The sequence below is a fragment of the Canis lupus genome, chromosome 28 (genome assembly GCF_003254725.2).
Source record: "Canis lupus dingo isolate Sandy chromosome 28, ASM325472v2, whole genome shotgun sequence".
NCBI classification, from domain to species: domain Eukaryota; kingdom Metazoa; phylum Chordata; class Mammalia; order Carnivora; family Canidae; genus Canis; species Canis lupus.
In genome coordinates this window covers 31,863,571-31,889,311 of record NC_064270.1, presented here as the reverse complement: position 1 = coordinate 31,889,311, position 25,741 = coordinate 31,863,571, and the positions used below count along the sequence as shown (strand labels likewise).

At 48.2% G+C, this 25,741-nt stretch overlaps 2 protein-coding genes across 11 annotated transcripts in view; one reads left to right on the top strand and one right to left on the bottom strand.

Moving 5' to 3' along the window:
• Positions 1 to 2,244, bottom strand: part of TACC2 (transforming acidic coiled-coil containing protein 2) — a 212,078-nt gene extending 209,834 nt beyond the window's left edge. For 9 of the 10 annotated variants that reach the window (XM_049103376.1, XM_049103386.1, XM_049103390.1 and 6 more), the window contains exon 1: positions 625 to 718. The gene's annotated coding sequence lies outside the window, so the exon portion shown is untranslated. Of the gene's footprint in view, positions 1 to 624; positions 724 to 1,986 lie in introns of those variants that run through there. The other variant, XM_049103382.1, reaches the window with a different exon arrangement.
• Positions 2,245 to 9,223: 6,979 nt separating this feature from the next.
• Positions 9,224 to 22,615, top strand: NSMCE4A (NSE4 homolog A, SMC5-SMC6 complex component). The gene is made up of 11 exons (XM_025467468.3): positions 9,224 to 9,567; positions 10,158 to 10,235; positions 12,798 to 12,928; positions 14,746 to 14,897; positions 16,798 to 16,897; positions 17,608 to 17,698; positions 18,541 to 18,635; positions 20,526 to 20,574; positions 21,298 to 21,392; positions 21,482 to 21,567; positions 22,448 to 22,615. Exons 1-10 carry the CDS (start codon positions 9,270 to 9,272, stop codon positions 21,554 to 21,556), a joined length of 1,164 nt encoding a protein of 387 aa, XP_025323253.1. The 5' UTR covers positions 9,224 to 9,269; the 3' UTR covers positions 21,557 to 21,567; positions 22,448 to 22,615.
• Positions 22,616 to 25,741: the final 3,126 nt, after the last annotated feature.

Below are 25,741 nucleotides of genomic sequence, written 5' to 3'. Positions count from 1 at the left end.
AAAGGGGAGGAGACATAAACCCGCCTTCTCAAAGGGAGGAATGTCAGAGAATTCATGGTCATCTTCAAGTCACCACCAATCCTAACTGTTTCTAGAAACAGAACAACGTAGGTCAATTACCGATAATGAGAATCAGAGCCAAACTCATTTTCCAGCACTCTCTCCCTTGGGTCCCACACTCCAGCTCCATGTGCCTTCCTGATGTTTCGAATGTGCCAGACTCATTTTGTCCTCAAAGACTTTTCTCTGCCATTGCCTCTGAGCAGAATACGATTTCCCTGTATCTTTGCGTGACTCATTACTTCCCATGATTCAAGTCTCTTCTCAAATGTCACCTTCTCAGAGAAGATGTTCCTGCCCATCATAACTAAAATAAGTTGCAATCAGCATTTATACCCTTAGCCTAAATTCTTCACAGCGCCTGGGGAGAATGGAGAGTGACTGCTAATGGGTATGGGTTGTGGTTTTCTTCCCGAGGTGATGAAAGTGTTCTGAAGTTGATTGTGGTGATGGTTACATTGCACCATTCTTGTGAATATAATAAAAAACACTGAATCATATACTATAAAAGTGAATTTTGTGGCAGATGAATTATATCTCAATAATAAGAAAAAAAAAACTCACTCTGGCCTTCCAAGGTGAGTAAATATATTTAAATTGTTCTGTAGCTCCAGTCCACCTGTCCAACAGGTGTAGATCTTCGATCACCAGCATGGGTATCACCTGGGAATTAGAAATGGACAATTAGAGGCTCCCTCCCAGATCTACTGAATCAAAATCTGCAGGGTTTTTTTAAAGATTTTATTTATTTATTCATGAGAGACAGAGAAAGAGGCAGAGACACAGGCAGAGAGAAAAGTAGGCTCTCCGTGGGGAGCCCGATGGGACTCCATCCCAGGACCCCAGGATCACACACACCCTGAACCGAAGGCAGCCATCCCCAGGTGATTAAATGCACACTAACATTCAAAAAGCACTGGTCTAAAGCATTATTGAGGGCATGTAGTCGTGTTTGGGGGTGACAAATATATGGAAGGTGTGATAACATTAAGACACTTTTTAAAAGATTTTTTTATTTATGTATTTGAGAGAGAGTGTGTGTGAGTAAGAGCACAAGCCAGTGGGGCAGAGGGAGAAGGAGAAGCAGACTCCCTGCTGGACAGGGATCCTGACTTGGGGCCAATCCCAGGACCCTGGGATTATGACCTGAGCCCAAGGCAGATACTTAACCAGCTGAGCCAGGTGCCACACATTAAGACACTTATGGACGTAAGAGGGATTAGAAAAAAAAAATTTAATTCATTGACCTTTTTAATTTACTTACAAGTCCTCTTTAATATTAACAAAATGAAAGAAAAGCAAATGGAAGGAGACACTTGGAAGATGATAGGAGGAGCAGGGCTTACACATGTTCCCAAATGTCCTCAGGCTGATACTGGTTGTTTGTTTTGTCAACTGGAAATCACTCCAGGTGCAGAAGTTTCCCTGGCCCGTTGCTGTTTACTAATACGGCTGTGGCTCTTTTCCATAAAAAGAGGGAGGTGACTGTAGGGTGTGGAGGTTAACAATCCTCTTTAGACTATTAGACCTGGAGGCCTTGAGAGTCTGGAAAATATTCATTTGCATTTTTTGATTAATAATTTGCACTTAAGGTCATCTGGGTGGCTCAGTTGACGAAGCATCTGCCTTTGACTCAGCTCATGAACCCAGGGTCCCGGGATGGAGCCCCACTACACTCCCTGCTCAGTGGGGAGTCTGCTTCTCCCTCTGCCTTTCTCCTGGCCGGTGTGCTGGCTCATGCTCTCTCTAAAATAAATAAAATATTTAAAAAAGATAATTCGCACTTATTGACAATAAAAATCAATATTTTTAAAATTAAATTTCTCTTCTTAAGTGATAAAATTAACACATCACTGAAGCAGTACAGATTTAATCACCTCTCGTTGTCTCTTCTCCCCCTTCCCACCCCGGGTAAGCAGTACTCACGGTGTACGTGCCTTTCTCTGAGTTCATGTTGTACATGTGACTACGAGCAGCCCCTCTGCTCTCTGGCCAAACCACACCAGGGCAGGTGCTTCCTCTCCTGTCTGCGTCTGGGTGGGAAGCACCAGGAGTGGTGTGCACCCCCCCCCTCACACTTGCGGTTCTTTGGGCACCCTGGCCCCAAAGTCTTGACAGTGAAGGCAGACACATTCCAGTCCTGGGCTTTGTTTCCTCTCAGAAGCTTTCAGATCAGTGTCTAGACTAGGAGGAGAGGTTTCTAGATCAGGAAAGTTCTGCCTCCTACCCCCACCCCCCGGAGATTTACATGGCTGATTCCCCTTCTTAACTGAACCGTCAGCTTTTCAGAGGGGGCTTCCCAGACTACCCCAGCTCAAGTAACCCACTCACACTCCTCACCACCTGGTAGGTAATTCCTTACCGCAATATGCTTTCTAATTTCCTCATATTGCCACCATCTGAAATTATTTATCTGTTCCTTGTTTGTTGTCTCTCTCCCTGATAAGATTGCCAGCTGGCGTCTGCCCGCGACAGCAGGGATCTTGTCTATCTCGCTCGCAGAGCCTGGCATCTCACGGGCACGTGATGCCCTTACGCTGAACAGTGTGTGTAGCAGGCCTTTGGATGCTCAGGCTCTCTGCCCTCAGCCGCCTCAGAGCGCACCTGCAGCCAGGTGAGCAGTGTTTCATGTGTCAAGAGCTCCCATCTCCAGTTTCCCAGCTCTCTTTTGTGTTCCTGTAGAAATTTCCTTTATTTTCTGTGAGCCCACTAGTGCCCTATGAAATACGGTGTATACAGGGTTGAGTTGTTTTATAGCAGGAGACTCTTCAGACACACTTGTGGTCATTTCCCCCCTTTGAACAAAGCAGTTCCCAAACACCAAGTGATGCCCCGCCTGCACCCCGACTTCCATCCTGGGCTCCTTCCCATCTCAGCCTAATGGCCCTGACTCTGCTATCCAGGTCAAGTTCTTGCCTGGCTCCAAATCCTTTCCTTCTAAGCATTTAACACAGCAGGTACCATATAATCGTCTTTGTTTCACTTGCTCGATGTCTGACTCTCTCTCTAGAAACTGTCAGCTCCATGAGTACAGGCCTTGTTTGCTGTCAAGACTGTGTCTCCAGCATCCAGCTTGTGGTTTAGCACATAGTGGACCCCTCAACAAACATCCATTAAGGAATGAAGCACTCAGAAAAGGGGCAGATTTTCATCAGACTCGTAATCACTAGCAGGGTGGGAGCTACCAGAGAACCAGGAGGTTGAGTTTTTACTAACTTTTCTACCTTCTCCTGGAGCCTGGCCCATGAGGAGTGCCAAGATCTCCCAGAGAGATACACTGAATATCGAATTACACCAAGTGACATGTTTACGACACTAGCCACTATAAACGCATTGTAGATGATCTAACTCGGTCCTGGCTGGACATACACAGCCCCCAAATCCAGAATTCCTAGCACCAAATCAGATCGGACCGGAAGGATCCCCCTGTGGCTGGCTGCCTTCCCCAGTGCCAGAAATATTAGAAACCTTGTCTCCCCGCCCTGAGAATATATGTTTTCCCATTTGATTTGTAAGAGCTGGGACCCAGCTGCAGCCTGGTGGAGACTCCGTGCCTGAAGGTATTCATTCCCTCTACCTCTGCCCCACCTGGAACTCTCCTGCATCCCTCCACTCTGCCTGGTGTTCATTAAGGCCTGTTTACCAGATGTCCCCCTCTGGGTTACTCCTAACTTGGCCGTTCTTCATTGTCACGTCGTACTCATTAGGAGGGTGATCCAGAGCCTCATCTCCCAGGAGAGGAGGAGGGAGTCTACTCAGTCAGTTCTCCCCTCGCTGGTCTCTCTGCTCCATCATCTTGTAACACTCTGTTCCTAATTACTGTGCGTGACTACCGTGCTAATCAGTCTTTCCCATTTCAGGCACAGTTCCTACTTTCTGGATCCATCTGGTTGCACAAGTTAGGATTCTTTATATCTTGGTAATAGAAAATCTAAACCAAACCAGCTTAAGAAAGAAATGCATCATTTGGGTTGCTTTGCGTGCAAATAACAGAATACCTGGTCAAAAGTGGTTTATGCAACAAGGACATTTATTATCTCTTATAATGACATCCAGGGGAAGGGCAGTCGCAGCTTGGGTCCAGCAGCTTTGTTATGTCATCAAGGACTCAAGCTCTTTCTGCCTTGTTTGCTAATTTGTCCTCACGTGGCCACAAGAGGGTTGCCTCATTTTGAGCAACACAGGTGGACATGACATTTGGCTAAAGAGAAGCATTTCCTCTCAATGTCTATTTTTATTGTGGAGAAAACATTTTCGACGAGAACTTCAATAGACTTCTCCTTAGTCCTATTGGTCAAGATTGGGCTATATTCCATACGGGAGGTACAAGGAAAGCTGGGAGGGAAGGTATTTTTTTGTGTGGTTTTTGTTAGGGTTTCGTTTTTTTTGTTTGTCTTTCTTTCTTTTTTTTTTTTGCCTCTATGGTGGAAAGGAGGCTTTGACAGTAAAGAAGGGATAGGGAAACAGAGAAATAGAAGGTAAGTCTCCCAGCCTCCCCTGCAGTGGGATTGAGGCCATGTGGCAAGATCTGACCAACAGATTATGAGCAGCAGTGACATGTGCCCATTCTGGGTTGAGCTAATTAAGCCAATGCACTAATCCTGGACTGCTCTTCTAGACTTCTAATGTCACATGGAAAATTATAACTATTTTTGGCTAAGATCCTATAGTGAAGTTTCTATTATACCTAGCTAAATAGACCCTGTACACCTTTTACCCATCATGTTGGTTATTTGTTCCCACCCTTAACTCAAATTAATCCCCCCCTTTATTAGCCTTGCTCTGCCCAGAGACTGATCTATGGAGTGTATGACACAGGTTCTCTTGCTTCTGCCTTCATGCTGGCCTTTAGCCAATGAGAGGTAAAGTCATGTGAAGAGACGTTGGCAGGGAGAGAGAGAGAGAGACCAACGTGTTTTACCCCCACTTCCACTTTTTCTAGCATTTCCTCTTTTCTTGGCATGACTGCCTCTAGGATCGCAGCTCCTGTCTGATGGCCCCTTTTCCATGGCTTCAGTCCTCATCAGGTTCTCTGGTAACACTACTTCTTCCCTCTGACACTTCAGGCCCAGGAAGAGTACTGTCTTCCCACTGCTGCTCATCCTATGGACCAGTATTAGCTTCCTATTATTGCAAATTATGACAAACCTGGTGGTAATTTCATCTATTTTTTTCTTTATCCACTTTATCTATATTGTTTTTTGGTTGCTTGTGCTTTTGGTATCATATCTAAGAAACTATTACCTAATCCAAGGTCACAAAGATTTATACCTACTTTTCTAATATTAGCTCTTACGTTTAGGTCTGATCCATTTTGAGCTAATTTTAATTTTTTATTTTTTAAAAAGATTTATTCATGAGAGACACATGAGAGAAGCAGAGATACAGGCAGAGGGAGAAGCAGGCTCCATGTAGGGAGCCCAATGTGGGACTCGATCCTGGGATTCCAGGACCACGCCCTGGGCTGAAGGCAGGTGCTGAACCGCTGAGCCACCCAGGTGTCCCTATTTTGAGCTGATTTTGATATAAAGCATTAGGAAGGGGTGCAGCTTCATTCTTTTGCATGTGGATAGCCAATTGTCCCAGTACAATTTGTAGCAAGGACTGTTCTTTCCCCCATTGAATTGTCTTGGCAACCGTGTAAAAAATCAATTGACCATAGATGAGTAGGTTTATTTCTGGACTTTTCATTTTATTCCATTGATCTATGTCTATCCTTATGCCAGCCACCACGCACTCTTGTTTACTACAGCTTTGAGGTAAGCTTTGGAATTGAGGAATGTGAGTTCTGCCAACTTTGTTCTTCTTTTTCAAGATTGTTTTGGCTTTTGGGTCGCTTGTCTTTTCACACGAATTTTAGGATCGGTTTCATGTCTGTCTCCTCGTGAAAGCACGAAAGGAAAAGGCAAGCCTCTGAGCCATCTTCATGACCTACTGTGCTTGTAGGGTGTCTGGCTCACTAGTACATACCAAAAGCTTGTTAAATAGAATGAAATGTTCCAGGTCTTTTTGTCTGGAGCTTGGAATGAATTTCCACCTAGGAGAATGCAAAGTGTTTGTCTCAGTTCCAGTGCATTGAGCTACAAGTGATCATCATAAAACAATGAACACAGATTAACACAGCCTGGAGATAGGCAGTTATTCAGCAACTCAGCTAGATCCTTCCTTCCTCCCCCCTGTCCCCAGCATTCTGGGCTTTCCTATGCTTGTCACTTCATCAGCAGTAGATGGCTGCCAGCATGCCCGGTAGCAGGTCATCATACCAGCCTCTCAAAGAAGTGAGGGTGGGGATAAAGGTTCTCTCTGGAGGCTTTGTGTTTCATCCGGATGGGAAGCCCCCTCACTTCTCACTGATCAGAACTGGATCACAAGCCCATCCCTGGTCCAGTCATAGAGGAAGGAGGATCAGATTACCACGACTCATTTAAGCCAAGGGCAATTCACCCAATGAAACAGGCATTAGGGCAGCCCGGGTGGCTCAGCGGCTTAGCGCCACCTTCAGCCCAGGGCATGATCCTGGAGACCTGGGATCAAGGCCCATGTAGGGCTCCTTGCATGGAGCCTGCTTCTCCCTCTGCCTGTGTCTCTGCCTGTGTCTAATAAATAAATAAAATCTTAAAAAAAAAAAAATGAGGCAGGCATCAGAGAACACGTTTTCTGACATCCAGGTAAGCGGGGCTCAGGTGCCGTATCAGCTGCTGGGCAGCGACGAGTAGTGCCTTCCTCCAGCTGAGTGCACACCATGCACAAAATGGTATTTTTGCAGACCTGAGTAGTAACCCAACGTACCATATCGTTCCTTTGAGAAAATAAAACGTATCCTCAGCACCAAAGACAACTCTTTGGGCAACAACATTTGCCATGCACCCAAATATGTAGAATGGAATGCATACATTTCCTGAACATAAAATCCCACCTGTCTCGGAGTCTTTGGGAGAAAATTTAGAATATTTTAGTTTGAGGACCGATTGTCAGCACAAGCTGCCTTGGTGCAGCTCTTCAGAAGGGACAGTTCACTAGGGGGAAAGACGGTTTTTGCCGTTAATTCGTGCTTTTGTTTTCTGTCTTCACCTGGAGTGGGACCGCCTGCTCCCCCGGGGGAGGCCCCAGAGCCACACCGCCTGTCTGGAGCCCGGCGCCCCTCCTGCTCCGCCAACACACGCGCTCACTGCGTGCGTCGCTGGGGTCCGGGGTGGGGTGGGTCCCAGGGAGCCTAGACACCCCGGGAAGACGCAGGCCCGGTGCGGGGGGGAGGGGGGGCCGGGGAGCCCAGGACACCCCGGGGAGACGCAGGTCTGGTGTGGGGGGGGGGGCGGGGAGTCCAGGACACCCCGGGGAGACGCAGGCCCGGGGCGGGGGGGGGGGAGCCCAGGACACCCCGGGGAGACGCAGGCCTTGTGGGGGGGGTCTCGGGGAGCCCAGGACACCCTGGGGAGACGCAGGCCTGGTTTGGGGGGGGCGGGGAGCCCAGGACACCCCGGGGAGACGCAGGCCTTGGGGGGGGGGTCTCGGGGAGCCCAGGACACCCCGGGGAGATGCAGGCCCGGTGCGGGGCGGGGGGAGCCCAGGACACCCCGGGGAGACGCAGGCCCGGGGTGGGAGAGGGGGGAGCCCAGGGAGCCCAGGACACCCCGGGAAGACGCAGGCCTGGTGTGGGGGGGTCCCGGGGAGCCCAGGACACCCCGGGAAGACGCAGGCCTGGTGTGGGGGGGTCCCGGGGAGCCCAGGACACCCCGGGAAGACGCAGGCCTGGTGTGGGGGGGTCCCGGGGAGCCCAGGACACCCCGGGAAGACGCAGGTCTGGTGTGTGTGGGGGGGCGGGGAGCGCAGGACACCCCGGGGAGACGCAGGCCCGGTGCGGGGCGGGGGGAGCCCAGGACACCCCGGGAAGACGCAGGCCTGGTGTGGGGGGGTCCCGGGGAGCCCAGGACACCCCGGGGAAGACGCAGGTCTGGTGTGGGGGGGGGCCGGGGAGCCCAGGACACCCCGGGGAGATGCAGGCCCGGTGCGGGGGGGGGGGGGGGGGGGGAGCCCAGGACACCCCGGGAAGACGCAGGTCTGGTGTGGGGGGGGGGGCGGGGAGCGCAGGACACCCCGGGGAGATGCAGGCCCGGTGCGGGGCGGGGGGAGCCCAGGACACCCCGGGGAGACGCAGGCCTGGTGTGGGGGGGGCCGGGGAGCCCAGGACACCCCGGGGAGATGCAGGCCCGGGGGGGGGGGCGGGAAGCCCAGGACACCCCGGGGAGATGCAGGCCCGGTGGGGGGGGGGCGGGGAGTCCAGGACACCCCGGGGAGACGCAGGCCCGGTGCGGGGTGGGGGGGGGGGGCCGGGGAGCCCAGGACACCCCGGGGAGACGCAGGCCTGGTGTGGGGGGGGGCCGGGGAGCCCAGGACACCCCGGGGAGACGCAGGCCCGGTGGGGGGGGGCGGGGAGTCCAGGACACCCCGGGGAAGACGCAGGTCTGGTGTGGGGGGGGGCCGGGGAGCCCAGGACACCCCGGGAAGACGCAGGCCTGGTGTGGGGGGGTCCCGGGGAGCCCAGGACACCCCGGGGAGATGCAGGCCCGGTGCGGGGGGGGGGGGGGGGGGGAGCCCAGGACACCCCGGGAAGACGCAGGTCTGGTGTGGGGGGGGGGCGGGGAGCGCAGGACACCCCGGGGAGATGCAGGCCCGGTGCGGGGCGGGGGGAGCCCAGGACACCCCGGGGAGACGCAGGCCTGGTGTGGGGGGGGCCGGGGAGCCCAGGACACCCCGGGGAGATGCAGGCCCGGGGGGGGGGGGAGCCCAGGACACCCCGGGAAGACGCAGGCCCGGGGCGGGGGGGTGGGAGCCCAGGACACCCCAGGGAGACGCAGGCCCGGGGCGGGGGGGTGGGAGCCCAGGACACCCCAGGGAGACGCAGGCCCGGGGCGGGGGGGGTGGGAGCCCAGGACACCCCGGGGAGACGCAGGTCTGGTGTGGGGGGGGGCCGGGGAGCCCAGGACACCCCGGGGAGACGCAGGCCCGGGGCGGTGTCCCCCCCCTTCCCCCCCCCCCCCGGCTGCCCCTCCCGCAGGGCGCCCCCGCCGGCCTCCCGCCAGAGGCGTCGCTGTGCGCTGGCGCCGGCCCGGGAGCCGCGTTCCGCGGGGAGCGGGCGCTCGCGCCGAGCCGGGCTTTCAGTTTCTGGCGCGAACTTCCGCCGCTCCGAAGTTGCTCGGCGCATCGGCGCGATGTCCGGGGACAGCAGCGGCCGCCGGCCCGAGGGCCAGGGCCGGGGCCGGGGCCGCGACCCGCACCGGGACCGCACCCGCTCCCGCTCCCGCTCGCGGTCCCCGCTGTCGCCCGTGTCCCGCCGCGGCGCCGCGCCCGAGCGCAGGGAGGCCCCGGAGCGCCCGAGCCTGGAGGACACGGAGCCGTCGGATTCCGGGGACGAGATGGTGGACCCCGCGAGCCTGGAGGCGGAGACCGACCACGGCCTGTGCCGCCAGATCCGCCATCAGTACCGGGCGCTCATCAACTCGGTCCAACGTAAGGCGGGGCGCGGGCGGGGACGGAGGCAGGCCCGGCCGCGCTCGGTCGGCTCGCGGGGTGGCCCCGTGCGGTGGCGGGCGGCGGGCTGCGCGACCTGGGCGGGGTGGGGGACGGGGACGGGGGACGGGGACGGGGGACGGGGACTGTCGGAAACGCCGGCGCTCGGGCCGCACCGCACCCGCCCACTCGGAAACCCGGGGCCGCCCCGCCCGCCCTCTCGGGGCCTCCGGGCTCGCAAAGTTTGGGAGCCGCCGTTAGGAGCGCCCCTCCGCGGCTGCACGAGCCCGGGAGCCCCTGGGGTGAAGGCGATAGGCGGCCGGGCTCCTCTGAGGTTGCTGCGGCTTAGAGGTACGGCCAGCCCCCCCCCCCCCCCCCACCCCGGGCTCGAAGGATGTGCCGCGCTGGGAAGTGGACCCCGCCCCGGCCCGTCACCCCCCCCCCCCGCCCCGCCGGGGACCCGGGGACCCGGGCTTGGCCGCGCTGCTGCAGGTGATCACGCCGGCAAGGACCTGTTCGCGCGTGATGAGCACGTTTCCCCAAACCTTGTTTTTTGTTTGTTTGGTTTTTTGTTTTTTTTTTTTGCATAGAAAACCGGGAGGATATACTGAATGCCAGCGACAAATTAACAGAGGTCCTTGAAGAGGCCAACACTCTGTTTAATGGAGGTAATTCGTCACTTCATATATGGGAGCTCTTTATTATAAGTTTTAGGATGATTTTAGTTAGTTTTATATGACAGCCAAGTTATTGACACCGGACATTTCTCCCATAATAGAGTAGTGCCTTAACTAGCGTTGGGAGCTTTCTCATTGTAGCGCTAATACTGTCTTCATTGCCCTTGGCCATCCCCTGAGGCGTCTCCCGAAGGCGTTAGGAGAAATTCCGGGGGGTGCAGCCAGCAGCCTGTTTCAGCAAGCCCCCCAGGTGATCCTGTTGCATCCTCAAGGTTGAGAGCTTTGCATGTTTATCTTTCTGTCGCATCCCCTGCTGTATCCCCGGGATACATTTGTTGAATAGGAGAAGCAAAGAAAAAAGCTGCCCCCTCCCTCCCTCCCACATCCTGTTTCCTTTCCCGTCCTCTTCCCAGTACAGGCCCACCTATAAGGGGGTCGTCCTCTTCCCAGTACAGGCCCACCTATAAGGGGGGCGGGGGCAGGAGTCTACTAGTGGACCTGTGGGTTTCTACTGGGGCAAGAAAGAGAAATCTCAGAGCACTGAGCTCCAGACCATGGGGAAGGGGAAGTTAAAAAAAAAAAAAAAAATCTTGGTTTGAGGGGCACCTGCGTGGCTCATCAGTTAAGCATCTGCTTTTGGCTCAGGTCATGATCCCAGGGTCCTGTCCTCGAGTCCCACATCAGGCTCCCTGCTCAGAGGGGTCTGCTTCTCCCTCTGTCCCTCCCCCTGCTCATGCATGCTCTCTCTTGCTCTCTCTCTCTCTCTCAAAATCTCAAGAAGAAACAATCTTGGTTTGAATTAAAAGTGTTTGGGACGCCAGCAGTCTATTTGATGACAGGACAGGTCAGGTCCCCCCTGATGTGAGCAGTGGGTCCCAGAGCCCTAGGGCAAGTCCCTGGACCCCTTTTCCAGGCCTGGACGTTCTGTGGCAGCAGAAAGACAGAATACAGACGAAGGGGGCAGCGAGGAAGAGTCCGCAGAACGTGCACTGCCGACACCACAATTCTTCGCATTCCTGGGACCAGGGTCCTTATTTCTAGTAATGTCCTAGTATGACTTAATGGCTTACCTGTTGCCCACCTTTTAATGTTTTTCTGTCTGCACGTTCTCAGATGAGTGTCTTTCTAGTTCTGGTCACAGCCTCCTGACTACTCCCCAGCTGGGTCTCCCAGGCTTGCTAAATCTCACTTCCAGAAGTGGGCATTTCCCTTCCACCAGGTTAAATCCCTCCTCTACCGTCCTTAGCTTTATCTTCTCTCCACTCCTGGTCCCCGGGTCAGTCTCCTCAAGGTTCCTCTTGACTCCTTCACTCCTTTGCTGATTTACTGTGCATCTTATTAGTTCTTGAGCCACACACCGCCTCCCCTTGGCTGATTCTGCTGTGCTGCCTGGGTCACCTCTTTCAGGCAGAGTTACTCAGCCGGGCTCTGGGAGTCTCCCAGCAAACACAGAATTCTAGATCCTTGGCATTCATTGTTTTAACTCAGTGGAGGCCTCCCAGCCACCTGTGACTGGGAAGTCTGCGTTTTCTGGGCGGAGCTGCGAGGCCAGTGGGCAAGGCCACGGGGAGCCCAGGAACGAGCTGCCAGCCTCTGTCTGCTGCCCTCTCTCACCCATGGTCACTTCCATAGCAGTGCTCCTGAAATAAAATGGGAGAAAAATGATGTATGTCAACAAAACCCGGAGTCAGCAAGTTCAGCAGCCCAAGGTGTGTTCGGAAAGTGGGGGACCCAAATGAAAAGGCCCCCAGGAGCCAGCCAGGCACAGATGTTTCTGTATTTGAGCTTTGCCGCTTTCCCCTCTAATTGGCTCCCTTTCCAGGTGTTTCCAGATCACTTTCCTCTCGCTGGCCCATCAGGTCTGCCCTTAACACCAAAAGGCTTGTCCTTCCCCTTCCTTCTCCTCTCACTTCCTCCTGTTTCCCTGCCCCATTCCTTCTTGTCTCCTCCTGTTTGAATCTTTTTCTCTCCGTAGCTAATCTTAAATCCCGGGTCCTCTGTCAGACATTTCTGAGTCACCCATCCTTAGAGTCGCTGCCCTGCTGTAGGCTTGGTGGCCTGCGCTGCGAGCACTGTTACTTCCCTGAGGCTCCTTGGCCATTTACTGTTGCTGCTCTACAAGCCACCCTGCCCTCCACGGAGTGGGCCTTCCTTCCCACTTACCTCTGCACAGGTGGTAATGGGGCCAAAACGCGCTGCTGGGGGCTGCTGGGGTCAGAGGGAAAAGCAGGTGGGTGTTGGAGAGGAGAGAGGCTCTGTTGAACCAGAGCTATGAAGAGCTGGGGACTCAGTTCTCAGGAGCAGGCCCCTGGAGGGAGAATGGCTTTTAGGAGGACTGGTCAACTTTGACTCCAGATTTTGGTGGGATGGCGAGGGAGCCAGGTTTTAGAGGGAGATGGGTATGTTTGAGATTTTTTTTTTTTTAATTTTTTTTATTTTTTAGGGGTTTTTTGATCCAGTGGAAAATGCCACATAAGTAGGTAGAAATTTCCTGGAAAATCACTGTGAGTAATGCATATTTAGTAATGTGTATTTTCCTTCTTTTCTGAATAGTGTCCCGAGCAAGAGAAGCAGTCCTAGATGCCCAGTTTCTCGTTTTGGCTTCAGATTTGGGCAAAGAGAAAGCAAAGCAACTGCGTTCTGATCTGAACTCGTTTGATATGTTAAGATATGTTGAAACTCTAGTAAGTTCAAAGCTACAGAATCTTAATTAAAAAATGTTTCCCATGTCACATATTGCATAATTATCTACTTTGCTTATATCTCTATGCAAATGGCTTTCACTTCCTTTTTCCTTTTTGAGGGGTGTCTGGAGGGGGGGAGGCGTGTCTCAGAGTCCTCCAAAGAGATCTCACCAAGTTAAACAATACTGGAGAGCTAGGTGGTGGAATTTAGGGTGGCAGCTTAGAGGTTTAAAAATCCCTTAGCATTCTAAGACTCTGGGTGCACGTTTATTTACAAATGGCCATTTTTTCCCCCCTGAACTATCGGTTAATAAGCGTTCTAGCTCATTCTCAGTGACTCCAGGTGGCAGAGCTCAGCTGGACAGTTAGGCCTGATGGGGGGGCATGTTATCTGTCTTTGAGACTATCTTGGAACTATATGAATATGCTTGGGATTTTGCTTTTTTTTGTGGATCTTTTCTTTGTTTTATTCACCTTTGAATGGTTGTTACCTAAAATTTTAAAACTTTTCTTTGGTGGATTTGCCAAAAAAGCACAATGAGGCTGACCTCGCGTTTTACAACGTTGTGGTTGGTTTTTTTTCCCTCTTTTTTGGGGGCGGGTTCCCCTCTGAGCTAACCTCTGTCCTAGCATTTCTGCTAGGACTTTGAATTTCTGACTGAAGGTTTGTTAAATGGTTATTAAAATGATGTAGTACCATGAGACTGACCCAGATAAGTTCGTTATTTTGTAAAGGTGGGAGATAGATGAATTTTCTGTTGTTTTTAAAGCCGTAAGTGGTTTAAAATTGAAATTTTACTTACATTTAAAACCTTAAAATTTTCTCTTTTAATTTTTTTATCACAAGGTATAAAATGCACACTAATGTATAGCTGAATAAATAAAAGTGGCCATATACTGGGTTATCTTTTTAAAAATTACTGGTATTTATCCAGGTGAGCTGTGTACTTTAACAAATCAAAATAAGTTTCTGGAAGTCTTAAGGCATTCAGTGTAAAGCCCTAAATTAATAGCTGTAATCGCTGGGTGTGGAAGTCCCTTCTGGGTACATCAAGTATAGATACTACAAGGAAAAGATTGATAGGTTTGACCAGACAGAAATGGACCCCTCCTCCTACGCATGTGGTAGGGGGACTGGGTGGTGGAGGGTACAGACTTACTGACTTGACATCTCTGATCAGGCTCTTGCAGCCTCTCCTTTCTTCAGGGTTTGTTGCCTTTAATAGGGGTAGGCGCCCTGGGGGCTTTTTGATGATTGTTTATATTTGATATTACTGTTTTAATTTGATAACTTGTAGGCATTTTATAATTTCATTATGTAATCAAAGTACTTTCATTTTCTGTAAGATCGTGTGGGATAAGAGAATCCTTAGACTTCTGGCAGTTCTTCCCAGGAAGGCAGGTGTAAGATGAGCGATTCTCTGACGCTAGGCCACTGCTCTCTGGATGTTCTGAGACACAAGCTGAATAGAGGTCTCTAGGAGGTTGGCTTAAAAACGATAATCTGAAAGCCAGCTAACCTTGCCTGTTCTATCCTGGAGCCTTTGATTTGGGATGTGATTTCAGTTTTGTGTGTTGGCACAGCTTTCCTAATACTTGGATGGACTAAACATTCATTCACTCTAGTATTTCTACCTTTGAAAGTTGGAATTTATTTAAAATTATTTGTATAATAAGAAATGTAGCCAACGTGTTAGGGCACTGAAAACAGGCTTTTTGCCTCTGGCCTCTTAAAGTTTAGAGATAGAGATTATGGGATGCAGTGTATGATTGCTTGTGGCTTAACTGGGGTTTTTTGTTTCCCTTCATTTTTGTAGCTGACACATATGGGTGTAAATCCACTAGAAGCTGAAGAACTCATCCGTGATGAAGATAGTTCTGATTTTGAATTCATAGTCTATGACTCCTGGAAAATATCAGGCAAAACAGCAGAAAACACCTTTAATAAAACCCATACATTCCACTTTCTGTAAGATTACTTTAAAAATATGACAGACCAGCCATTTGTAAACCTTGTTTTTTATTGTAGGAACAAAGGTGATCTAGTATGGTGGAAGTGACAATCAGGATGCCATTGTTGGGAGATTTTTCTAAACTTTGATTGAAAAGCCCATAAAATCTTGACGTGGATGGAACCTCATCCTGCTCAGTTTAAGCGGGAAAGGCTGTGGGCCAGAACCTCTGACCACAGTGCTCCACTGGCAGCTTTGTTTTCCAGCGTGTGAGGCTTTGGATCTGGGGCATGCCATCTGGCTTTATTTTGTCGCCCTTAATCCTTAACTCGTAGGAGGATGATACCTCTTAGGGAGGGGATCTCCAGATTCTACCAATGTATGTAAAGCGCCATTTATTGTAATTTCCTGTTGGATGGTCGCTGACCTGTCCTCGAAGCCTGCTTCAGTCACTCCCATAAACTGCCCAGCTTGTTTTTTGGAGACTAGTTTTGAAAAGTTTTCATTTATACTCAAATTAGCTTCTATCTTAATTTCCTAGTTCAGTCCTTTTGGAGAAACTGAGAATGGCCCCTACTGCTTCTTTTGTTAAGACCACCTTCAAATGCGTTGGGGTGTTCCCCAGCAGATACTTTCTCTAGAGCAAGCACCCATTTGTTTCTTCCTTAAGTGCTGAGCTCCGGGACATTTGTCGGTTCCAGTTCACCCTCCCAAAGCTCCCGAGGAAGGTAAACCTCAGGGAGGCAGCTTTGGAGACACACAGGTGCGAGGCCAGGCATCTGTTTTTAACAAGCCTTCAGCTAACCCAGGTGCCCAGAACCACTGCACACACAACAGCATAAAGATCAGACTTCTTCGTTGCAGGAGAAAGTCCAAATCTCTATTTGTTGCCTTTGAGTTCTAGGCTCTGTCATAAATCCCAAATATCTAAATGCAGCCTTGGGTGCTGTGCCTTAAACTTTCTCTCATCACCTGGCACAACCTGCATCCACAATGAATTGCATAAAGCTTTGTGCCCTTGCACTTGCTGTTATTTGGCCTACAGTATCTTCCCCCCGTCTTTTCTGTCTGGGAAGGTTTGCTTATCTCCTAGGCCCTAACTTGGAAGCCTCTAGTAGCTTCTCCAGACAGAGGTGTCATTGGGAGATGAGAGAGCACTCCCATGGCTGGGTAGATCCCTGCCCACAAGCTCTCACAGCACTTGAGTATTACTCTAGCATAGCACTGTGGGATCTACCATATTATGTCGGAATGGACATGTATGTATGTGTGTGTGTGGATTTGGATCTGTCCATCTACACTGCACACTTTGAGCTCCTCAAGCATAGGGACCACATGGGTCTATGTTCTCGGGGCCTTGGTCTCTTCATGGTACATCAATTACTGTAGCTTATCTCTGCATTAGCACTTTTTTTAGGGGGTGTAGTGGGTCCAAAGGGGAAAAGGATCCCATTGCTTCTGTTTGACTTGTCATCTTGAGACAGGTGTGTTCTGTAGTCCCAGGCTGTAAGCTCTGTCTTGGCACCCCTGGTCCAAAGGCTTTTAACCCCAGTGGGGCTGTTTGTTCCTCTTCCCCACATGTTCATCCTTCCCACTGATCTGAAGTTGGCCTTGCCAAAGAGACAGCAGGCTAGCTGGGAAGACCACAGGCATATTTACCAGTTTACTGTTGAGAGCAAGATAGGAAGGTGTTTGAGGGGGGTATCTGGTTGCGTAGAGCTCCTAGGGGTTCTTTGAGACACACAAAGGGAACAGGTAGGATGTCACAGAACTGACCAGAGTTTTGGTCCGATGTCAGTTCATATATTACTGAAGCCCGGTCTGAATTTGACCATTCCATGGAACTGCTTCCAGTTAGTGAAATCAGTTTGTTTAAAAAACAAACAAAAAAAGACATGAAAGCATATTTCTCATTAGGTTGGGTTCAATACAAGGAGAGTTCCCTGTGCCAAAGCCACGAAGTGAACGTCCAAGAAAAGGTCCCACGACAGAAGAGAAGAAGACAATGCCTGACCAGGTTTGTTTTTTTAAAAACATCTCAGGTTAAAGTAGCTATTGATACAACGTATGTGCGGTTTGGCCACCTTTTCTAAGCTTTAAGATCTGGAGTCAGGTTCGGTCGCTAAAATAATTACTTCGATCATTTCTTAAATCATGTAAGCCTTTTAAACATTTTGTTGGATGAACCCCCTGTCTTGGTTTTAATTCATTTCTGTAGTTTGGATCAGTTCTAAGCCAGGGGTTGGTTCTCAGCCTCAGTGCCATCGCCATTGGGGGCTGGGTCCTTGTCTGTTGTGGGAGGCTGTAGCATCCCTGGCCTCTTCCCACTAGATGCCGCCTCCTCCTCCCCGCTTATCCCCAGGTTGGGACAACCAGAAGCACCCCCCAGATATTGGCAGGTGTCCCTGGGAGTTAGACTCACTCCCAATTAAGAACCACTGTTCTAAACGGCACTTTTTAAAAAATTTTGCTACTTACATACAACCTGAAAATGGTTGATTTGGTGATGTTACTCCTCCATTAAAAAGTTAATATAAAAATGTTACGGAGCTAGAAAATCTTTTTTTTTTTTTTTTTTTTTTTAACTAAATTTTAAGACGACGATAAAAACTGCTCGGCAGTCCCCTGATAAAAGGCATTTATAAGAGTTTGGACATAGAAAAGAGCAGAAACATGAGCGGATAGGCAAGTAGGTCGGTCCGCGTGGTAACGACTCTATATTTTCAGTTAAGTGAAATGGAAGAATCCCATCAAGAAGCGACAGAGAAAGAAGTGGAAAGAATTCTGGGATTGTTGCAGACGTATTTCCGAGAAGATCGTGAGTATGATACCAAGTTCAAAGTGGAGGGGTTCATATTTAACAGACGCGTCTCACTTGCAATGAGAAGTTGTTTTTGGAGAAGCGTTTTCAGTCCTACGTAATGTCTGAATCCCCTTGGTTCTTTCTTGGCAGGTCTACTTAATGAGGCTTCTCTCCTCTAGCAGCCCCACGTGCGAGTGCTGCAAAGTCACCTCCTGTTCTTGTTTTAAAAAGCTGGGGTATTTTTTCTGTTACAAAATAAAAGGTGCCATAGAAGTGAGCAACCTAGAGTCGAGCACCTATCCCCACTCACCTCACTCCCCCAGGCAGCCCCCTCCCTGTGTGCGTCAGGTCTTTAGGTCGGTAACGTAACTCTGCACAGAAGTAGTTGGGAATTTTCTGGGCTTTTTTTTTTTTTTTCTTTTTTCCCCAGTATGAGTTTTCCACATGGACCTTCTCTCCCATATCAGTACATACAGATCCCCCTCATTTTTCTCAATGATTCCCATCGTATGGTTGTATCATACTTTGAACAAGTCCTCGTGAGTGGACAACCAAGTCCTTTGCAGCATTTTGTTCTTGTGAAACCCACTGCAGTGGAAAATCTTGGTATGCAACTTTGTGCACATGTGCTGATATTTCTGTAGGACAGTTTTTGAGAGGAGGGTGGCCAGATGAGTGGGCATATGTATTTTTAATGTCCAATTGCCCTCCAGAAAGGCTGTATCAGTTTACATTCCTATGACAGATTGAGTGCCCATTTCCTTCCTCTGATAACACAGGAGAATGTTAGTCTTCTTGATTGGCAAAAAAATCATCTTCCCTGTTTTGAAGATTTTTTTTCCTTCTTTTGTCTATAGCTGATACTCCTATGTCGTTCTTTGATTTTGTGGTTGATCCACATTCTTTCCCCCGAACAGTGGAAAACATCTTTCATGTTTCCTTCATTATAAGGGTAAGATTTATGATTATTTCTCTTTTTTTCTAGTATACCTTTTAAAAGGGTAAATAATAGGGGTGCCTGGGTGGCTTAGTTGGTTAAGCGTCCGACTCTTCATTTGGGCTCAGATCCTGATCTCAGGGTCATGAGATCAAGCTCTGCTTTGGGCTCTGTGCTGGGCATGAAACCTGCATACCACTCTCGCTCACTCTTTCTCTTCTTTTCTCTCTCTCAAAAAAAAAAAAAAAAAAAAAGGAGGGGGGTAAACATAAAAGCTGTGAATGGGAGCTGGCGAAGGTACTAACTGGTGTGTATGGTTGGCCCATCCCATTTGGCAAAATGCTAGCACAGAAGCAGAAGAAACAAGCTGAAAATTTGTGTGGGCACCTGGCTGCTTAGTTGGCGGAGCATGCGACTTAATCTTGGAGTTGTGAGTCTGAGCTGTACGTTAGGTGTAGAGATTACTAAATATAATAAACTTTTTAAAAAAATTGTGTGCTTTTACGTTTTAGGAATTATTTACAGAAAGAATTGACAAAATTTGAATATGGAGCTATAGATAGCAGTGTAAATGGTATAAATGTTAAATTTCCCAAATTTGATAAGAAAATATCTTGTTCTCAAGAAATACACACTGAAAGTTTTCAATTAAGGAAGAGGAGCAGGTCATCTATCACTAATTCTCTCCTTAAAATCATTAGTGCCTGTGTAGAGAAGGGGAAATAATGTGACAAAACTTGAACAGATGGTGAAGTTGGGGAAGGAATATATGGGGGTTCTTTATAGTAGCCTTGTAGTTCCTTCAGTTTGAAATTATTTCAAAATAGAAGGTTCAAGGGACGTCTGGGTACTTAAGTGGTTGAGGGTCTGCCTTGGGCTCAGGGCAAGTCCCATATCAGGCTCCCCATGGGGAGCCTGCTTCTCCCTCTGCCTATGTCTCTGACTCTCTCTGTGTCTCTCATAAATAAATAAATAAAATCTTCAAAAAAAAAATTAAGAAAAGAATCCTTGCTCAGATTTATACTGTGGAAATTTGCTTTGGACTGACTTTAGTCTTATAGCAGTTGGCACTCTACACGGAAGGTCAATTTCATTTTAACCTCAGACAAAAATCTTTTTTTTTTTTTTTTTTTTTTAAGATTTTATTTATTTATTCATGAGAGGCACACAGAGAGGGAGAGAGGCAGAGACACAGGCAGAGGGAGAAGCAGGCTCCATGCAGAGAACCTGACATGGGACTCATCCCAGGTCCCCAGGATCACACCCCGGGCCGTAGGCGGCACTAAACCGCGGAGCCACTGGGGCTGCCCACAGACAAAAATCTCTTATCGACCAAAGTATTGTCCCAGAAATAGTAAAGACATATTTTATCAACAGTTAATGATGAGTTATGCATAATAAAATGCTGAGTGTCCAAAAATCTGCGTGAATCATATTTAAGAGCCAAGGAAGGTCTAAGAGCCAAGCCAGTTTCAGTTTTATTTAGGAGATACTCAGGATGAAGACTGGTCAGAAACCTGAGGGATGCCTCATTGGAAAGTCTTGTCCATATAATGTCCTCATTGTTAATGGTATATTTTGATTGTCTGGGATATGGAGTTTTTTGTTTTTTGTTTTTTGAGAGAGAGAAAGAGAAGGAAGAGGAGGGGCAGATGGAGAGGGAAAGAATCTCAAGTAGACTCTCTGCTGAGCCTGGAGCCCAAAGTAGGGCTCAGTCTCATGACCCTGAGATCATGACCTGAGCTGAAATCAAGAGTCAGTTGCTTAACTGACTGCACTACCCACATGCCCCATGGGATATGGGGTTTTCTAATTAATGTTTTTTTATCCAATGGTTATAGGTTTTGGATCTAATTTTTTAAATAGGCTTTTGAATCTAAATCTAAAATTATGTTTGTGCTTTAGGATGGTTTTGCAAGAATAAAGCTTGACCAAGACCGACTGCCAATAATAGGTAAATGATGCTACATTAAGAAAAATTAGTTTTAGAGAAAATGTGTCATTCGAGTTCATGAAATGCAACTGTGAGTATGCATTTTAGGTAACCAACTTTTACAATGCTGTATCTCGTTCAACTAACTGAAGTACTGCCAACACGGGCATTACTTAAAAACCAGGGGGTTCATCTGTATCATTGACTCAACATCTGCCATATAGATTAACAAGGAAGTCCCTCCAATTTTAATTTAGAATGTTTGTAATTAAAGTTACTGTTGTACTTTCTTCCCTTCTGTTTTCCCCTGAAGCCAGCTTCCTCTCCTCAACCTGGAGAGAATCTTTCTTAGTTGAATAATTCCACTTCTCTGTGAATCCTTTCTTTCTGAGGTCTCCTGGAGAGAGCCAAGTACTTGCATTGCCCTGATTGTTATTTAATGGTTCTCAATTTCTCTGGGACTCAGTAGGATTCTCTCTGGGGTTGGTAGGCAGATATGCGGAGGTTTTCAAATGATTGCCACTAGTAACTCTACTATGGGAGAGTGTTTTTTTTTTTTTAATAGAAGCTAAGGGATTATTTGCTACCAAAATAACATGGTTAATGTGTCACTGATGAGTGGAATCCTAATAAGTATTTAATACTCTGAGTGTCTTCCATACAGGTTCATTCCTTCTCAGCACTTTCTGTTCAGAGTACCTCTTGTGATTTGATAACCTTTGAACACTTTTATCTTTGAAACAGAACCTGTTAATATTAATGAAGAAAGTGAGGGAATTGACCAAAACACCCAAATTAGGAATCAAGGAATTATAGCTTTGAGCTACCGTGACTGGGAGGTAAAACTCTGCACATTGCCCCAGGGTAGTTCTGTCTCCCTTGTTATTTGCTGTAAACCTAATGCCCAAATGTCTTTGTTCTCTGCCAGGAGATCGTGAAGACCTTCGAGATATCAGAGCCTGTGATTGCTTCAGGCCAGAGTCAGCAGAGGCTAAGCGCTTGACGCCAGCAAAGGTAACATTTCCTATGTGTTATTAAATTCCAAGTAGGTTCCAGACCATCTTCCTTTTTCCGCATTCTAGTGAAATTGGGATTTGCCTCCCTCTAGTGCCTCATTCTTAAAACTGTGTGTGCTGGTGGGAAAGGCAGTGCCAGGCCTAGTGGCTGGGAGTCCCCTTCTTTGGATTACTTCAGTTGTTCTAAAAATTTGTGGTTGAAAGAGGCAGAGCAGGAATTTGTTTCCACCTTCTCCCCTCCCTAACGGATTGATAAACTAGATAAGTGATAAAACTAGATTTGCTTATTTTACAGCTATGAAGTAGAAAAGGAGTATTAGGACAGAATTACCTGGAATGATGTCAGTAAATGGACATTTCTGAAATCTGAGTTATGCTGTGAAGCACTTCATTTTTACGAAAGAGGACATGCTAGCAGGAAGTCTTCGATATGATTGGGCATTTGCTATGATGGGTGGGAGTCAGGAAACCTGAATTCTGTTTGCTTCATCCCGTTAGTTTAAAATCACTGAGCAGGTCACTTAATCTTACTCCCCTTCATTTTGTCTATAAATCTATCTGTAAAATGATGGGATTCTGAATGAGATCATTAAGGTTTTTTTTTTTTAGCTCAAATTTTCTATAATTATGAGTTTAAAATTAGCTTTTAATACTTAATGTAAATGCTTAACATGTACCTCAATTAATTGAGCTTCTTTTTGTTCAAAGATAACTTGAGGGAAAGAGAACAGACATAAGGTATATAATGTGGGTGGACTGGGGCCCTACTCACTGAGAAAGGACTAGTGGTTAGATTCTATTACATATATCAAGTGAACTTTTGATTCATTTTATCATTTGTAAACTGTTAACAAGCTATTTTTTACTCTTTTTTTTAGGACTCAGATGGATAGCGAAATCCAAAAAGGGAAGCAGCATGTATTGTATATATTGTATGATTAAACATTTTTAAAGACAGATTGTTTTTAGTAAAATGTAGCTTTTGATAGTTATGAATTTGTCATGGTTGTCTTTGATTAAAGGAAATTCACTGCCATATTCACAAACTGTAGTTACTCTTTATTTTCTGATCATGCCAGAGGTTGTCCTTTCTCTAGTTCTGTCCATGGAAAGTTTTTTAGTTAGGTTGTTACGGCCTGTAAATCATTCTGGTTCTTTTTATATCTCTTTAGCTGTAAAGTTAGCTGGCTGAGTCAACAAATCTAGGTTGAACTGTATGAAATTGTTGTTTTTGTAGGTAAGACACCATCACATATCAGCAACTGTATATGATTCAGCCTGTGATTTACTCACAAGAAACTATGTGGCCCTGTGCCAGGCCAGGCTGGGAAGTGTCCCCAGTAGTCCTCTGTCTACACCACAGAGCAAAACCATACAGCGGGGTGGGTAGTGTATTTCTACCTATGCTGCTGACCTTCACTGGCCTTTCAGGCCTGTCCGTATGTTCTCTAGCCCTGTATTGGTTCCCTTTCCCATTCCCCAGCTTCCTACGCCCCGCCCCCGCCTTCCCTCGAGTATCAGAGTCAGGGTGTTGCTTCTATGATTGGCTCTGGATCCCAGCCCTTCCTGGTGCTCAGGTGTGAGTCCCCCTCCACACCTAGTGCCTTCCCTGCAGCCATGGTCATTGCTTATCTTAAGACAGCTCTTGTGACCCTCAGTTACTGTCCTGTCTCTTCTTTGAGCAAGGACCACTTGTAGTCTCCCCTCCTGGCCATCTTGGAGTCCATGCACCTCCTTTGCCAGCATTCTCCAGGGGCCATTTTAGGCCAAATTGGTGATTCCTTCCCAAATAATTAGGTCCTGGGGTTAAATGCTGCAAATTTGACACTCAAAAATCCGGTCCTGGAGGGGCACCCAGGTGGCTCGCTTGGTTAAGCACTGGACTCTGACTTCAGTTCGGGTCATGATTTCAGGGTCCTAGGATCGGGCCTGGCATCAGGCTCCATGCTCAGTGCAGTCTGCTTGTCCCTCTCTATCCCTCTGCTTGCTTGCTTGCTCTCATACATTTAAAAAAATTTCTACTCCTGGAAAGCTGTACATCCTCGTGTCTGGTGCTTTCCCTGGTTCCCTTCCCCCCATCTTACTCTCAGGAGTTATACTACATCTATATCCTGAACATTATCCATATTATATTTGACTTCAGTCTGAGAAAGCCACAGGCATGTGTGACCAATGGCTTATTGGCAGCACAGGGCCTGTTTTAAATGTGTATAAAATAGCCCCCAATCTGTCCTCCCTGTAATCCCTATAGTGGTACTTCTACTACTTTATTTCCTCCAAAGAAATCTAGTACTTGTTTTCTTTTCCCTCACAGCCCCTACCTTAATCAGTCATGACATCCCATCTGGTGTCTTGATTCTCTCCATCCCGCCCAGATTTCTGCCATACGCTCCCGTCGTGTCTCCCCCCACCCCATTCCTGTCTGCGTTTCACCCCCTTCACATCTTCAAAACCACTTGTCAGTTCCTCAGTGACTCCACACTGCCTTCGAGACTTGAGAGACCTGAGCTTGCAGAGCCACGGAGGCCTTACATGTTCGGGCACCTTGCTGACACCCAGGCTCACCTCCCCCTCTACACTCAGGCTTTTTCTTCCATTTTGGTTGAGCAGCTTTGCAGAGATATACTTCACATTCCATGTCATTCACCCACTTAAAGTGAATAATTGATTGTTTCTCCCATCCAAGTACTAACCAGGCCTGACCCTGCTTAGCTTCCAAGATCAGACGAGATTGCGTGCTTTCAGGGTGGTAGTGGTATGGCCGTAGACCGATCCGTTGTTTCTCAATCTGATCACAGGTCTCTGTAACCATCACTGCAACCTGATGTAGAACATTCTTGTTCCCAACTGGTGGCATTCACCCTTCCTCACCTACCTCCTCACTCCTTAGTTCCAATCGATAATCTTTCTGTCAAGATTTGCCTCTTCTGGATATTTCACATTAATGGAATCACAATTTTTTAAGCACGTGTGTTTAGGGTTGCCTTCCTTTCTTCCCCCTTTTGTTGGCCTGCCTTCTACTTGCTTCAAACTCTGCTCATATAAGAAACATGAGAGGCATGCAGGTGGCTCAGTCAGTTGGGTGTCTGACTGTTGATTTTAGTGGGGGTCATGACCTCAGAGTCATGAGATCAAGCCCCACTTCAGGCTCCATGCTCCGTGTTGAGTCTGCTTGAGATTCTCTACAAATGCCCCTCCTGCTTGTGCTCTCTCTCAAATATATCTTAAAAAAAAAAAAAAAAAAAAACACAGCAGTGGCCCCTGGCAAGCCAAAGTGACCATGTGGTCACTTTGCCTTTGGTACTTTTCTATAATTATTTGAGCTTTCTAACCATGTACTTTTTCATTATTTTTAAAAATTGTCAGGGTGCCTGGGTGGTTAGCCGGGTAACTGTATATTTGGCTCAGGTCATGATCCCGAGGTCCTGAAATTGAGCCCTGAGTCTTGCTTCCTGCTCAGCAGACAGTCTGCTTCTCCTTCTACTTGTTCCCTTCCACCCCTGCTCATGCTTGTGCTCTCTCGAATAAATTCTTTTTTTAAAAAAAGTTTCAACAGAAGTTATCTGGGCAGGGAGATTATGGGCCACTTTTACCTCTTTAAACTTCTGAATAGGGACACCTGGGTGGCTCAGCGGTTGAGCGTCTGTCTTTGGCTCAGGGCTTGATCCCGGGGTCCTGGGATCAAGTCCGACATCAGACTCCTGGCATGGAGGCTGTTTCTCCTTCTGCTGGGTGTCTCTACCTCTCTCTATGTCTCATGAATAAATAAAATCTTAAAAAAAAAATTAAACTTCTGAATAGGAGGGTGACTGGCTAGCTCAGTAGGCAGAGCATGCGACTCTTGATCAAACTCTTGACCTCAGGGTTGTGAGTTCAAGCCCCATGTTGAGCACGGAGCCTACTTTAGAAAAAAAAAAACTTCTGAGCAGGGAAAAAGAAACCCAATATGTGTAATCTTTTAAGTATCAAACACATGTAACATCCCCAACCAAAGCCTTTCTTTTCCTCCATAACTTTGTGTTCTGATAGTACCTTGTTCTTAACTGCAGTCACCCTGTTTGTGCATCTCACATTGTTAGCATGTGCTTTCCAGTGCATTCCCCCAGGACCCTGGGTGTGCCTTATTTCTGTGCTGACAGTGGCCTGCAGGAGGTGGTGTCGAAGTCGGGTCA

What these genes read in the sequence shown, in the direction of transcription:
- NSMCE4A (XM_025467468.3), top strand. Translation starts at nt 9,270, where the DNA reads ATGTCCGGGGACAGCAGCGGCCGCCGGCCCGAGGGCCAGGGCCGGGGC. An exon ending in CAACACTCTGTTTAATGGAG is followed by an intron (nt 10,236 to 12,797) that starts GTAATTCGTCAC and finishes TTTTCTGAATAG; the next exon opens with TGTCCCGAGCAAGAGAAGCA. An exon ending in ATGTTTCCTTCATTATAAGG is followed by an intron (nt 18,636 to 20,525) that starts GTAAGATTTATG and finishes TTTGTGCTTTAG; the next exon opens with GATGGTTTTGCAAGAATAAA.